Source organism: Diospyros lotus, chromosome 9 (genome assembly GCF_014633365.1).
Source record: "Diospyros lotus cultivar Yz01 chromosome 9, ASM1463336v1, whole genome shotgun sequence".
NCBI classification, from domain to species: Eukaryota; Viridiplantae; Streptophyta; class Magnoliopsida; order Ericales; family Ebenaceae; genus Diospyros; species Diospyros lotus.
The window spans coordinates 34,505,256-34,518,723 of NC_068346.1; the positions used below are offsets into that span (position 1 = coordinate 34,505,256).

Sequence of the window (13,468 nt, forward strand, 5' to 3'; positions counted from 1 at the left end):
CAGGCACAAAGCATAACCAGCACCATTTTCAACACAAAAATGAACAATTTTTTATTTTTTTGTCTTCGCTGTATACAATCATCATTAAAAAAGAAAAAAAAAAGAAAAAAGAAGAAAAGAAGCACCAAAACATCCAAAAAGGTAACGCTGAGAGCATCAGTGACACTGTACTGTTGGCATAATCATGTACATGCCGTAATCAGTTCTCAACTTCATCTTTACTATTTTACTTCCATCTTTCTGTAGCAACAGTTCAAACTACACTGAACGCCGATTGTATTGTAGATGTCAACCGAGATGCAATGGTTTGAGAGGCGAAGGCTTGAATCTGCTTTTTAGCATCTGAGGAGAAACACCCATACTTTTGTTACAGAAGGAAGTATGCAAACGAGACAAATATGTGTGTATAAATCGATAATATTAGACATAGACAGCAATAAGTGCACCTTTAATTATTGTGGGTTAGAAGAGGAAACCAACTTTGTCACTTTCTTAAATTTAACAGACAAAAATTGATCAAACATGCTAGTCAAAGAAGCTGGAATAATATTTGCTCATGCAGATTTGCAATAGCACTTCCTACAAATTGATTGGAGGAGAAAGGACAACATATGCCGTGTGTGTATATATACACATTATACATATATCAATAACATGTCCAATGTAAGGTTTGACACACTTTCACCACGTGAGATGCTATAACTAATGCCATCTGAACTACAACAGGAAGCTAAATGAATTGCCCAGAAGATTTTTCCATCCCCTCAAATTTGAAAGGCCATATACCTCCTATTCTGCTATTCAAGGGATGCACTGTGACTAAGCAGACCTCAATAGTTTCTTTTGATCACATTATTAATTCATCGCAATAGTTGAAAATTAGAAATCTTGGACTATGACCTTTTTGCTTCTGTATCAACAAGATACAAAACCAATCTAATGATGACGCATAAATAAATTAATAACAAAACTCGAAACAGATTAGACCCACATATGTGAAATACAATTAGATCCAACTAGATGGAAACGAATAGAGGTTTTGTTCTATAAATGACCTATCAATCACAGCACTAGATTTATCAAATCAATTTTTAAACCTATATAATTACAACCATAGGCAAAATTTGGCCTTGGAATATTTAGATAGTGATTACAACATTTAAACCAACCACTACCAAGCTATTAAAATTCAAGATCCTAGTTAGAAAGGTAAACCTACAAAAGGATGAAATAATTCTGTTGCAGTAGTACAGAAACATCGGTTGATATTCTACTGAGATACAGGTGCTTTAGCAAAATGACAGAGCAGACAACATGGAAATGAGATGATTGGGCTGAAAAAAGCTAGAGAGCAACTAAATTTATGATATAAAATTAGAAAGCCAACAAACCTTTGCGACACTTGGTAAAGCCAATAATATTTGCAATGCTAAGGGTCAAGCAAACTCCCACAACGAGGAGATAATCAGCATGAAACCTTATGAGAGAGAATATTCCAAGCAAAAACCATGCAACTGCCTACAAAATGAAAAAAAAGCCCTGTACATTATCAATCTGAGTAAATAAATTTTTTTCTTAGCAATCATTTTGATATAAGAAGTCGCAGAAAGAAAGTCAGAACAATGTTTGTAACACCAGTTTCTTCAACGTGGTATATGACTGACTTTCAAAACCACCTCTCAACAATTACATATTAATTCCTTTCATCAGTAAAGTATGGTATAATTCACAATGGGGACTATGAGAGAGTAATGGCACTTTAATATTCACTTACTGAAAGGTAAAGGGTCCACCAGAACAGCCAGGAATCCTTCTTGTTTATTCGAGCTAATGACTACCAGAGACAAGGATAAGCACATGTAAAAGAATAGTTAATGTCAAGTTCATGAGTGGAGAGCCAAAAATAGCCACAAAAAGTTCTCAGAGAAAGAAGGCAATGATATGACGAAGGGAAAAGTTGAACATTAAGCAAGCAATGAACACTCATCACCAACCTCATGGTCCAGGCATTCAAATTTCCACAAGCTCTCACCCGCATCATTTATTTCATTCCACCACCGCAGTCCAACCAAGATACGCCCACTGACATTCTTGACTACCCAAAAATCAAGAGCAGCAAGAAGAACAGTGATCACAAAGACAATCACAAAGCTATCAACAAAGAGAGCGGAAAGTATGTAGAATGCCAAAGCTGCCCCCTGACAAATCAAGAATATTATTACATAGCCACCATAATTATAAAGGAACCAAATACAAGATGTGAATTAGAAAACAATACCTTGAAGAACACATGAAAGAAACATATATTTGGGTGGGCATAGTCTTCCCCTGAAGGCTGAGCATAGAAGTAAACAAAGAAAAGTGAGAATTAAAAAAGAAAATGAGAAACTAGCAAATGAGAAAATCCAATAAATAGACAGTAGTTCCAAACATTTTATTGTACTTAACGAAGATTTGTCCTTCGAATAATAGAAAAATGAGAAACTAGCGATTGAGAGAATCCAGTAGCAGTACCAAACATCTTATTGCACTTAATGAAGATTCGTCCTTCGAATAATAGGAAAATGAGAAACTAGTGAATGAGAAAATCCAAATAGACAGTATTTCCAAACATTTTATTGTACTTAATGAAGATTTGTCCTTTGAATCATAGAAAAATGAGAAACTAGCAATTGAGAGAATCCAATAAATAGACAGCAGTTCTAAACATTTTATTGCACTTAATGAAGATTCGTCCTTAGAAGAATAGAATTACCTTTTTCACATGCGCACGCACGTGCAAACATGCACAAGCAAAAAAAAAAAAAGGGGCTGCTTTGTTGGCACCTTGAATTTATCCAACACTATTTTCTATATCCTTTCTTACCCTTCCACAAAGCAAGGGCACATAAAGGGGTCAAGACTTTAGAAATCCATTGATCATACCAAAGTATTGAGCAACATCCAAGTGACAGAGAAATATTCATGAACAGGACTACAAGAACACTAGTAGGAAAGAGAAGAGGCTCAAATGCACTTCGGTAAGGAGTTAAATCTTCCATATTGAAAACAGTACTAATATTCATATTATTAGGTAAGTCAAGTAAATAAGCATTAGGTACAAGTTTTCGAATGAGGAATGGGCCCACTAGCTCGAGCTTGCAATTTTTTGAAGGAATGTTTAGGGAAGCGCTCAGGGCGAACAGGAACCATGAAATAAACACCTTTGTTAAATTTCTGAGCCCTACGATGTACATCAACAAGAAGTTTATAGTCAACATTAATCATTGCAATTTTCCTTCTAGTCTCAACATGTAAGTCATGGATGTGTTGGGCAAAATTTTTAGCAGGCTCAAAAATTAAGGCATCTGGGGGTACAACATCAATAGGGGTGCGAGGGAAGTAATCACAAACAATCTCAAAAGGACTTTTACTAGTGGACCTATTAACAGAGTTGTTACAAAACCACGTCCCAATTACTAGGCTTCTCTCCTACAAGACACTTAACCAAGTCTCCCAAACTACGATTCACAATTTCAATTTGCCCATCAGTTTGGGGATGGAAGTAGAAGTGAATTTCAAACTTGTCCTAAATAGTTTCCATAGTGTCTTCCAAAAATAACTAACAAATTTGACATCTCTATCACATACAATGGAAGAAGGTAGACCACGCAACTTAACAACTTCTCCAAAGAACAATTTAGCTACATGGAAAGCATCTGTCTTCTTACTACTACAAGAAGAAAATGTACCATCTTAGAAAATCTATCCACACACATTCTCCAAGATCCATCTTTCTTTGGGGTTAAAAGGGTAGGTGCAACACAAGGGCTAAGGCTATGTTGAACAAATCCCTTAGTCAAAAAGGTCTTCCACTTGTCTATTCAATTCAGCTCGTTCTTTTGGGTTCATCCTATAATGGGGAAAATTAAGTAATTGAAACCCAAGAACTAGCTCAATGGCATGCTGGATAATCCCTCATAGGTGGCAGATAATCCCTTAAGAAGAGCTTGCAGAAATTGCATAAGTAACTGTTCATTGCCATCCAATCTGTAATTCGTGTTTCTGGGAGAAAAAGATTTTTTTTTTTATCAATTTTTTTTTTCCTTTCATTAACATCGCGAGCTCGTAGTTTGAATTTACAAACTCGAACTTTCCATTACGCACGCTGGGAAAACACTAATTGCCATCCCAATCATGTCTGAATAAGAAAGTTTCCGATTAAATTCACATTGAATTGAGGGTATAAAATAGAACAGAAAAAGGACAACCCTTACCACAGATCTACGAGACATAAGGTAATATATGTATCACAAACGAAAATATAAATTCCTAAAAACGATTGTACATAGAAAAATAAAACAGGTTACCCCACTAACCCCATCAAATTCTCGCTCTTCGACGGAATGGCGTGAAAAATCAAATTAGGTTGGAAGAAATGAAATCGAACGAAAAGAAACGAATCAAGCACGCGCATTCATAAGCGTACACAACAGAAGCGAGATGATCGAACTTACAGGGCCCAGATCCATGACGAGGAAGAAGAATTTCGAGAATTAAATCACAACTCTGTGGAGCTTTTCTTTCCTTTCTCTCTCGATCTTCTCTCTAGCTCTGTTCTGTTATAGATGTCGGTTCTCCCTCTCTAATTTGGTGCCAAATTGAGAATTCTGGATCCGTTTCCTCGTTGAATGGGGGGTGGGTCGGACTCCATCCGGGTCCGGACTATCCAGTTGATTATCAGGATGGTTTTTTAATTTTAAATAAAATAATTTTTACAAATTGACTTTATTTATTAATATTATAAAAATATTTTTATATTTTCTCTCTCTCTTTTATTTAGTGGACTACATAAAATCATACAGTTTTTTGATTTCTTTTTCTCTTTTTGAATAGATAATTATTAAATTATTGTTAAATTGAAAAGAGAAAAAGATAAATATTTATTAAATTTCAACTAACTCATCATATGAGAAGAATAGATGAATAAGAGAGAAAATATGAGAGTATTTTTAAGAGAAAAAGTGTAATTTATCTTAGAATATTTCTGTCTTTTTGTTAAATGTTAAAGATATTGAATGTAATTTTAAGAATATTTCTGTCTTTTTTATTAAATGTTAAAGATATTGGATGTAATTTATCTTACAATCACTTATAGGGACATTTTTTACTTTTAAAAATATTATGAGTCTCTTACTTATGATGCACAGAAACATAGATAATGTTTATTATATCAAAATGTTGAGAAATATTAAAAAAAGTATTTTAAGATTTTTTTTATAATTTTAAAAATATTTTGAGCTTGTTTCATAATATTTAAAAAATATAAAAAATACGTTCTTAATTTGAAAACATATTTTTATATAAAAATAGATTAAAGACGAAATTTTGTTCCTCCCTATTTGGGTTAGGAATAAAAAAAAAAAATTGAGAAACTTTTTTCTATATTATATAATATAAAAATATAGGGGGAATTTTGTATATCATATATTATAATATATAATATAAAAGTTATATATTAATTTTTAATATATAATTTTCTATATTTACAAAAAAAAATATTTTTTTATTTACTTATTTTTTTCGTATTTTTATTTTTATTTTTTTTAAATTATCACTCTCCATTTATTCGTATAATATTCATTTCTCAACTTCCGAATCATCCGCCACTTCAGTCCCTGGGTTTCTGGACATCTTGGAATATGAGGCTGCAGTGGAGTGTGAGGATGGGAGTGTAGATATAACCAACGAGGGTAATGGTGGGGTCACTGTCTTATCCCAATTGTGAGAAAGGGAGGAGATGGCCAAAAATAAAGGGAGAGAAGGCAGCAGCTTTGAGAGCCCTTCAAATTTCAGTTACAACAGACCCATCGGACCAGAGGGAGAGGAACCATGGCCAAGCTCCTGGTTCTGCACCAGAAACAACCCTCTTTCTCCCTCCTCCCTTCTTCTGTCTCTGAATTCAATGGCATCAGATTGACTACCTCCATTCAGGTAACCAACCCCCCCCCCCCCCTCCCTCTATATATAAATACATACAGATGTATACAGAACACCCAAGTTTAATATGCTAGTGCACAGTTGATAAGTGAGCCCGAATTCCCTTTTTTCTTAACCATGTTCTGGCTTTCTGTTTGGAAGTAATCTTTAAATTGAGTCATTCCACAGTTCGAAATGAGTGATTGGAATGCTTGGGTAAGTCATAATTGGGCCAAATTATTAGCATTCAGTGATCCATACATTATTCTCAGTTGAAGCTTGCTCTGTTAGTAAAAACTTACTGAAGCCGATGCCTCTCATTCATGAATCAGAAAACAAATTAGTTATTAGCATCCGTTTACTGAGCATGAGGCATAATCTACCTGGCATTGGGGGGGTGGGGTGAGGGGGATTCTGATTCCGGAAGCAGATTTTGGCCGGTTTTTTCTCTGTTGGGCGAGAAAGAAGTCATCAAGATTGTTCTCAATGAGTGCCTTATGCAGTTGGGAACTAATTCCCTGTGAAGAAGATTGATTACAATCTCATTGATCTCCACAGGACTTGAGGATGATATACACTGCACAAATCATGTCTTTATCTATGCCCTTGGCCTTATTGTTGTATTACTTCCGAATAGTTTGTGTAATTCATGAATTTATATCTTTCGTAGTATAAACGAAGGGTCTGGCGGCCAAAAAATGCATTAAATGTTACAGCATCGAGTGCCAAGAAAATCCTGATAATGGGAGGTACCCGGTTTATCGGTGTGTTTTTGTCAAGACTTCTCGTGAAGGAGGGCCATCAGGTATGGGATATCTTTTCCATTTCATCTTCTCAAATCTAATTTGCCTTTTCTGTTATGTTTCCATCTTATATGGGTTGCTTTCACAATGTCAACTATGTGATGGAACATGACCATATCAATTATTTTTGTTCACCATCATGTCATGAAACTTTTTCATATGAAGATGGTATTGGAACTTTATCTCATCATTCTCTCATTAGGGCATCCGGTAAAACTTTGCCATATTGTTCTTTTGTATGAATTTGTTTTGTCAATTTGACTTTTAGAAGTCAATTGACATTATGAATGTCGTGCCACCGACCATAACTTGGTTAAAATAAGGTGTAGTTGTTGTTGATGATGATGATGATTCTAGTTTGCTTTTCATGATGTTTCGACTTTCTGAAGTGCCTTTCATCCTTTTTCCATGTCATGAAGTATTGGGACAATCAATTATCATATAGAATTGTATTTGAAGATGTCTGTGGCCCTTCAACAAAATGGTATCTGTCTTAATGCAGGTCACTTTGTTCACAAGAGGAAAGGCACCAATCACCCAACAATTGCCTAGTGAATCAGACAGTGATTATGCTGATTTTTGTTCTAAGGTTATTATCAGCCTTGTTCGAAATGCTGTCTTCTGTCTTCTAGCTTACATACCTTTTTCTGTTTTCCCTGACCAATAAAAATTGTATACTCCTAGTGTAGATCTTGCATTTGAAAGGAGACAGGAAGGACTTTGAATTGGTGAAAACCAGTCTCTCAGCTGAAGGCTTTGATGTTGTTTATGACATTAATGGCAAGTGTAGCCATAATTTTGGTTCTCCCTGTGCATGTTCATAATCCTATGTTCATACTCTCGATTTTTCAACAGAAGGGAAGATGAAACGAAAATAAAATTTTTATGTATATGCATTTTTACATGTATATAAGACCATGTATTTTCCTTTTCTTTTCCTTCCACAAAACTAGTTCCCAACATAGCATGCACTTTACTTCCACAAGGATGCATTTATCTATTTCATTTTGTACTCTAAGTTCTTCAGTTTGAACAATTTATTTGGCATATCTTCAGGAAGAGAGGCAAATGAGGTGGAGCCGATACTGGATGCTTTACCAAAGCTTGAGCAGTAAGATATGAACAGTCTAATGCTGAGCATGTCATCCTATTTTCATAAAACATGCTTGTGTTGCATTATTCATCAATCAGGGTGGCACCACTTGAAACTCTCTCCACAACTAAAATGTTTTTCTCAAGCTCTTGAGCCAATTTACCTTCAAGAAATGTGAAAATTATAAAGTGAAACAGATGTCTTCATGAATTGAATTAATGGCAATGTCTTCGATGGATTAAATTGAGTCAATAGGGTAAAACTGATGTTTTTGGCTCTGAAAAACTGGAAAACTGCTCTGCACTTTACTAGGAAATATTTGTATTTTCTCCCATTTGTAATTAAAAGTTGCTGAATTTCAGGTACATATACTGCTCTTCGGCTGGTGTTTATCTCAAATCAGACCTTTTACCACATTTTGAGGTTAGCTTAATGATCATACCTGTGCTTTTAATATATTCTTTTTCACCTGTTTCAGATTTTACCATGGTGTGACAGTTGACAGCATCTATATGTGACCTCATAAATTATAACGTTAGTTAAAGCTAATCAAAGGAAATGTTCTCTTTTTCAATAACCATCCTTCAAGTGATACTTTGATCAGGCTAAATTATTATTATTATTTTTAGGTAAGCAATCAGGCAAAATTTTAAACTTTAATTTGTTCAGTCATCAACTGTCTTCTTCAAATTTTTGCTAGGATTCATCTTCACCAAACAAAGGAAATCCTCTAAACAAGGCTGGAAAGGACTTGAGATATGACACACTTTACATAAATTTATCTTCTATAATTTGTAAGTTTATCTCCAAATTTAATGAGCTAAAGCCTCTGTATGTAAAAAACAACAACATATCGAACCTTAATCCCTAAAGCCTTTGTATTAGAAAAACGTAAGAATAAAAAGGAAGGAAAAAAGAAAAAAGAGCCAAAGCCTAATAAATATCCCTTTTTCCTGGCAACACTTGTTTTCAAATCATCTGTGGTACTTAAAAATCATGGGGATGAGGTGTAATCCTTCATTTCTTGCAGGAGATGTTGCCATTTAGAGAACTTGAACCATTCTTGTTCTGGAGCTCTTTCTTTCTTTCTTTCTTTGTTTTTTGTTAGGTGAAACTCTTTCTTTCTACTAAATGATTATTTTGACTTCTTGGTGCTGGTGATAGACGGATGCAGTTGATCCAAAGAGCAGGCACAAGGGAAAGCTCGAGACTGAGAGCTTACTGGAATCAAAGGGTGTTAATTGGACTTCCATCAGACCAGTCTATATCTATGGACCACTGAACTACAACCCTGTTGAAGAATGGTTCTTCCACCGGCTAAAAGCAGGTCGGCCAATTCCCATTCCCAACTCAGGAATGCAAATAAGCCAGCTGGGTCACGTAAAGGTAAGTGAACTTGCAATTGATTATCCTGATCCTTGTTGGAAATCATTGGAAAGAAATTTGATCATTTTTGTAGTGGAAAAGAGAATTTTCTCTTCATGAAGAGAACAAACCCGGAAGGCTAAAACAAATACGTGAGATTGATGCATTCTATTCTCCTTAGATCTATTAAGTTCGATTTTTCCAAAAGAGACAATAGGTTGAGCAGCCCTTTCCTATAGTACTTACTTTCTAGGACTCTTGTGTTCCATGACTAGAAGAGCAGGTCTTTGATGTACTTGTGTTGAAAATTTCCTAGGACTTGGCCACTGCTTTTGTTCAAGTTCTAGGCAACGATAAAGCCAGCAAGCAAGTATTCAACATCTCAGGAGAAAAATACGTCACATTTGATGGATTAGCAAGGGCATGCGCAAAGGTAATCCCAACTGACTTCCTATGGGATTTAGTACCCATAATGTACTGGAGGATGAAATTACATGTTTCCTGCAGGCTGCTGGATTCCCTGAGCCTGAGATTATTCACTACAACCCAAAGGAGTTTGATTTCGGTAAAAAGAAAGCATTTCCCTTCCGCGACCAGGTAGGTCGGATGCAGTGTTTAAATTTCATTGGTTTTGATCTGTGGGAAGGGCGACCATTGAGTGATAGAAACAAACTTGTCCTGAATTAGAGTTAGTTCTTGCTGACAGAAGGAAGCTTATTTATAGGATACTAGTTTCTCTAGATCCAACACTGCTGTGATCTTCAATGAACTTCTTTACTTGGCTAATTTTTCAAAAGATGGTTTTGTTCATGAAATAGAGCATGAAAACGTCCACCATAATTCATAAATCAAGCCTTAGCCTGGGAAACTTTAACACGGTTGCTCTCTTTGTGGAAACACCATGCTGATCATCTCCTCATGCTCATAAAAAGATCTAACACATTCCATCCATGATGATTGATATCACTGAAACGTTCGATTCTATGCTCATAAAAGAATTGGATCCCGTTTGACTCCCCCAAGGTGATAGCGACAACATTCGGTTAGAAAGAGAGCAGAGACTGAAACATTCAATTTTACGACATGTACATTTCAATTGTATTCGATTAGAAAGCAATGCTAATGCCATCAACCCCCGCCTCTTTTATGGTAAAATGCAGCATTTCTTTGCATCGGTTGACAAGGCAAAGAGCGTGCTGGGGTGGAAGCCAGAGTTCGATCTGGTAGAAGGTCTTGCAGACTCCTACAATCTAGACTTTGGCAGGGGGACATTCAGAAAAGAGGCTGATTTCTCCACAGATGACATGATTCTTGGCAAGTCCCTGGTCCTTCAAGCCTAGCTGCTGAATCCTGCCTTTTTCTTTGTACTTTCTCTCACTTTCTTGCCCTGTATTTTGCCTCTTGTTCATTAGAGATGTGTCAACATATTTTAGGCTTTTATGATATATAATGGCTTCAAATTTCCATTGTGTAGCTTTCTTGAAATAATGTAATCTGTTGGAAAGTAAACATTGTTATTGTAAGAATTAACTAACTCAGCTGCACTAACATTGGTCATCTTTTCTATCTCTCAATCAAAAAGCACAAATATAGCAGTGCTTGTATGATCACTAACACAAACTTGAACTCTAAACCTACAAGACAAATGACTTTTAAGTAGTGGGTTCCCAGTCCTAAAATATGCCAAGTGTGAACAAAACAAATTTAATTTAAGAACCAATCACATTTCCAAAGACATTCAGAACAAAATTAGACTACTTAATACCTTGTAACAGGATAATCACAAATTAAATCACATCCTGTTAGGGTCACAAATGAGTCGAGCCAAGCCGTTCACGAGCAGCTCGATGTTCGGTTCGACAAAAAACTTATTTGGGTTCATTCGTTGAGGTAAATCAGTTGATTATGAATCTAACTTTTAAGTTGAGCTTGAACTCTATAAAATTCGGCTCGTCAAAACTTATGAACATAATTAATTAGAGATTTGTAAATATTAATAGGCTCGATTAGAAACTCGTAAAGATATTTGATTAGAAGTTCGTGAATAATTTCGTTTATAAATACATTAATACATTTATTTATAATTTTATAAATATATTATTAACATAAAGTCATCAAATTTTAAATTATTATAATAATATAATAAATTAAATATGTTTAAAATTATTATATATATTAATTTAATTATTTAACATAATATGATATATGTATATATAATAAAGTAAAATAAAAATTAGATTTAAACAAAATAATAGGTTCTGTCGAGCCCAAGCACCAGTTGGGGCTTGCCAATAGGCACTCGAATTCGGTTGATCAAAAGGTTGACAAGTCGAACCTGAATCGAGTTCAAGTTTAAAAATTGACTCGCAAGCAAATCCTAGCTTAGCAAAGTTTGGGTCAACTCAATTCAATTGCAACCCCACATCTTGTGCACTTAAATTGACTATTATTTGTTATCACCTTCACCATACAATTTGGCGGGCATCATGAGTAATACCACCCAAAAGTGTTCACTCTCTCTTCAATTTTTTCATGAATGGTAAAGATATTTTGTTGTGTAAACACAGAAGCAGTAGGTTCAAATATATATTATAATCAGATGATGACATAAATTTCAATTGTCAAGTATATAACACAAGAGAACAAAGGGCACTGAACCTGAGGTTGATTCTGACATGTTCCAAGAATGCCATCAATTTTCATGCGACTGTTTGTAATTGAGTTCTTCAACTGTTTGTTGTGGCTGCTGGATTGACTGCAATTGCTGCACTTTATTGTGTATTGTCAGTGTAACTGAAAGTCATCGAACCCACCTCCCATGCAAAATTTTAGACATGCAAAGAAAGTCTCTTTCATACAGACATTTGTACAAACACCTTCCATGCAAACTTTTGAAGAGCACGTCAAAAACAAACAGAGCAAAAACCAATAGAAAAAACCCACAAAATAAGTAATCAAACATGCAATCATCAAGCCCTAAGTTATAATTACGACTAATTTGACGAACCCGTTATCTAACTAAATGTAGAGCCTTGAAGACAAAAACCCCTAACTGAGAAAATTAAATCATATACAATAATAGAGCCAGGTGGGGAATTAAAGACTCCCCAACTTCCTTATTGGCTTCATTATATGTCATAGATAGATAAAGGGTAATACTGACCATTATCCTTTAGTAATAAATATATCTTATTTTTAACACTTTAAAGAATTATATTAGTTGATTGAATATTCAAAACATTAATTATTAAGCCAATAAAATTGTTTGGATATTAAAAATAAAATATAATAAATATACATTTTATGATAAAAAGATATATTTGTTATTATTTAACTATTATCTTTAAAATAATAATTAACATTAACCACAATAGAGCAAATATCTTTATCAGACACTCAATTTTAACACTTTTATTAACACTCTACATTAATATTAATATGTTGTTTACTTACATTCCTATAACACACATAATGAAAAATATTAATATAAAATATTAAATTTAAATATACAAATAAGGGTGTCCAACATTTCGTTTAATGAAAATAACTAAATCAAACCGATCGAAATTGACAATTCGATTGGATTAAAACTAAGGGTTAGTTTGGTTCAGTTTTTAAATTTGACAATTTCAATTATTTTGATTCTATTTTTATATAAAAAATTAAAATAATTGAACTAATCAATTATTCGAGTAGAATTTTGATTACTTGATTAATTTTGTAAGTTATTGAGTATACTGTAATAATAACTAGCTCGCATAATTTCATAAATTAATCGACTAATATTGCTTGCTACTCAAGTAATAATAGTCCGAAAATTAGCTCATTCTCTGTTATGAAGATTAATCGACTAATATTATTTATTACTTGAATAATAATAGTCCAAAAATTAGTCTACTTTTTGTTTGTTTCAAAGATTAACTGGCTAATATTGTTCATTAGTTGATAATAATCGAATTACTCACGTACAATCTCAAGAATAGATAGATAATAAATTGAGGGTTTTTCAGTTTTCATTTATTTTAAAAAATAATCGATTAATTCTTTTTGTTAATCAAATAATATCTAAGATTACTCGTGCAGTTTTATTGTTTACTCGAGTAATTAGAAAATTTACCCGCATAATTTTTTAATTTTATTTAATTTTTTTCGATAGATTCAATTTTTTTAATTTATTTATTATTTTTAATTTTTAAATTTATTTAATCTATTCAATTTTATCATTTGAATTGGTTTGGCAAAATCGAAT

At 33.9% G+C, this 13,468-nt stretch overlaps 2 protein-coding genes across 2 annotated transcripts; one reads left to right on the forward strand and one right to left on the reverse strand.

Annotated features, from left to right (window-relative positions):
* Positions 1-25: 25 nt before the first annotated feature.
* LOC127809203 (Golgi apparatus membrane protein-like protein ECHIDNA) lies at positions 26-4,654 on the reverse strand. Its single transcript, XM_052347962.1, has 6 exons — positions 4,497-4,654; positions 2,279-2,335; positions 1,995-2,198; positions 1,775-1,834; positions 1,392-1,518; positions 26-342 (listed from the first exon to the last, which is right to left on the reverse strand). Exons 1-6 carry the CDS (start codon positions 4,509-4,511, stop codon positions 254-256), a joined length of 552 nt encoding a protein of 183 aa, XP_052203922.1. The 5' UTR covers positions 4,512-4,654; the 3' UTR covers positions 26-253.
* A 1,149-nt stretch (positions 4,655-5,803) lies between these two features.
* On the forward strand, positions 5,804-10,685 carry LOC127810691 (chloroplast stem-loop binding protein of 41 kDa b, chloroplastic). Its single transcript, XM_052350296.1, has 10 exons — positions 5,804-5,973; positions 6,629-6,763; positions 7,264-7,350; positions 7,451-7,545; positions 7,822-7,872; positions 8,217-8,277; positions 9,019-9,240; positions 9,536-9,652; positions 9,727-9,816; positions 10,380-10,685. The coding sequence occupies exons 1-10, from the start codon at positions 5,872-5,874 to the stop codon at positions 10,557-10,559; spliced, it is 1,140 nt and encodes a 379-aa protein (XP_052206256.1). The 5' UTR covers positions 5,804-5,871; the 3' UTR covers positions 10,560-10,685.
* Positions 10,686-13,468: the final 2,783 nt, after the last annotated feature.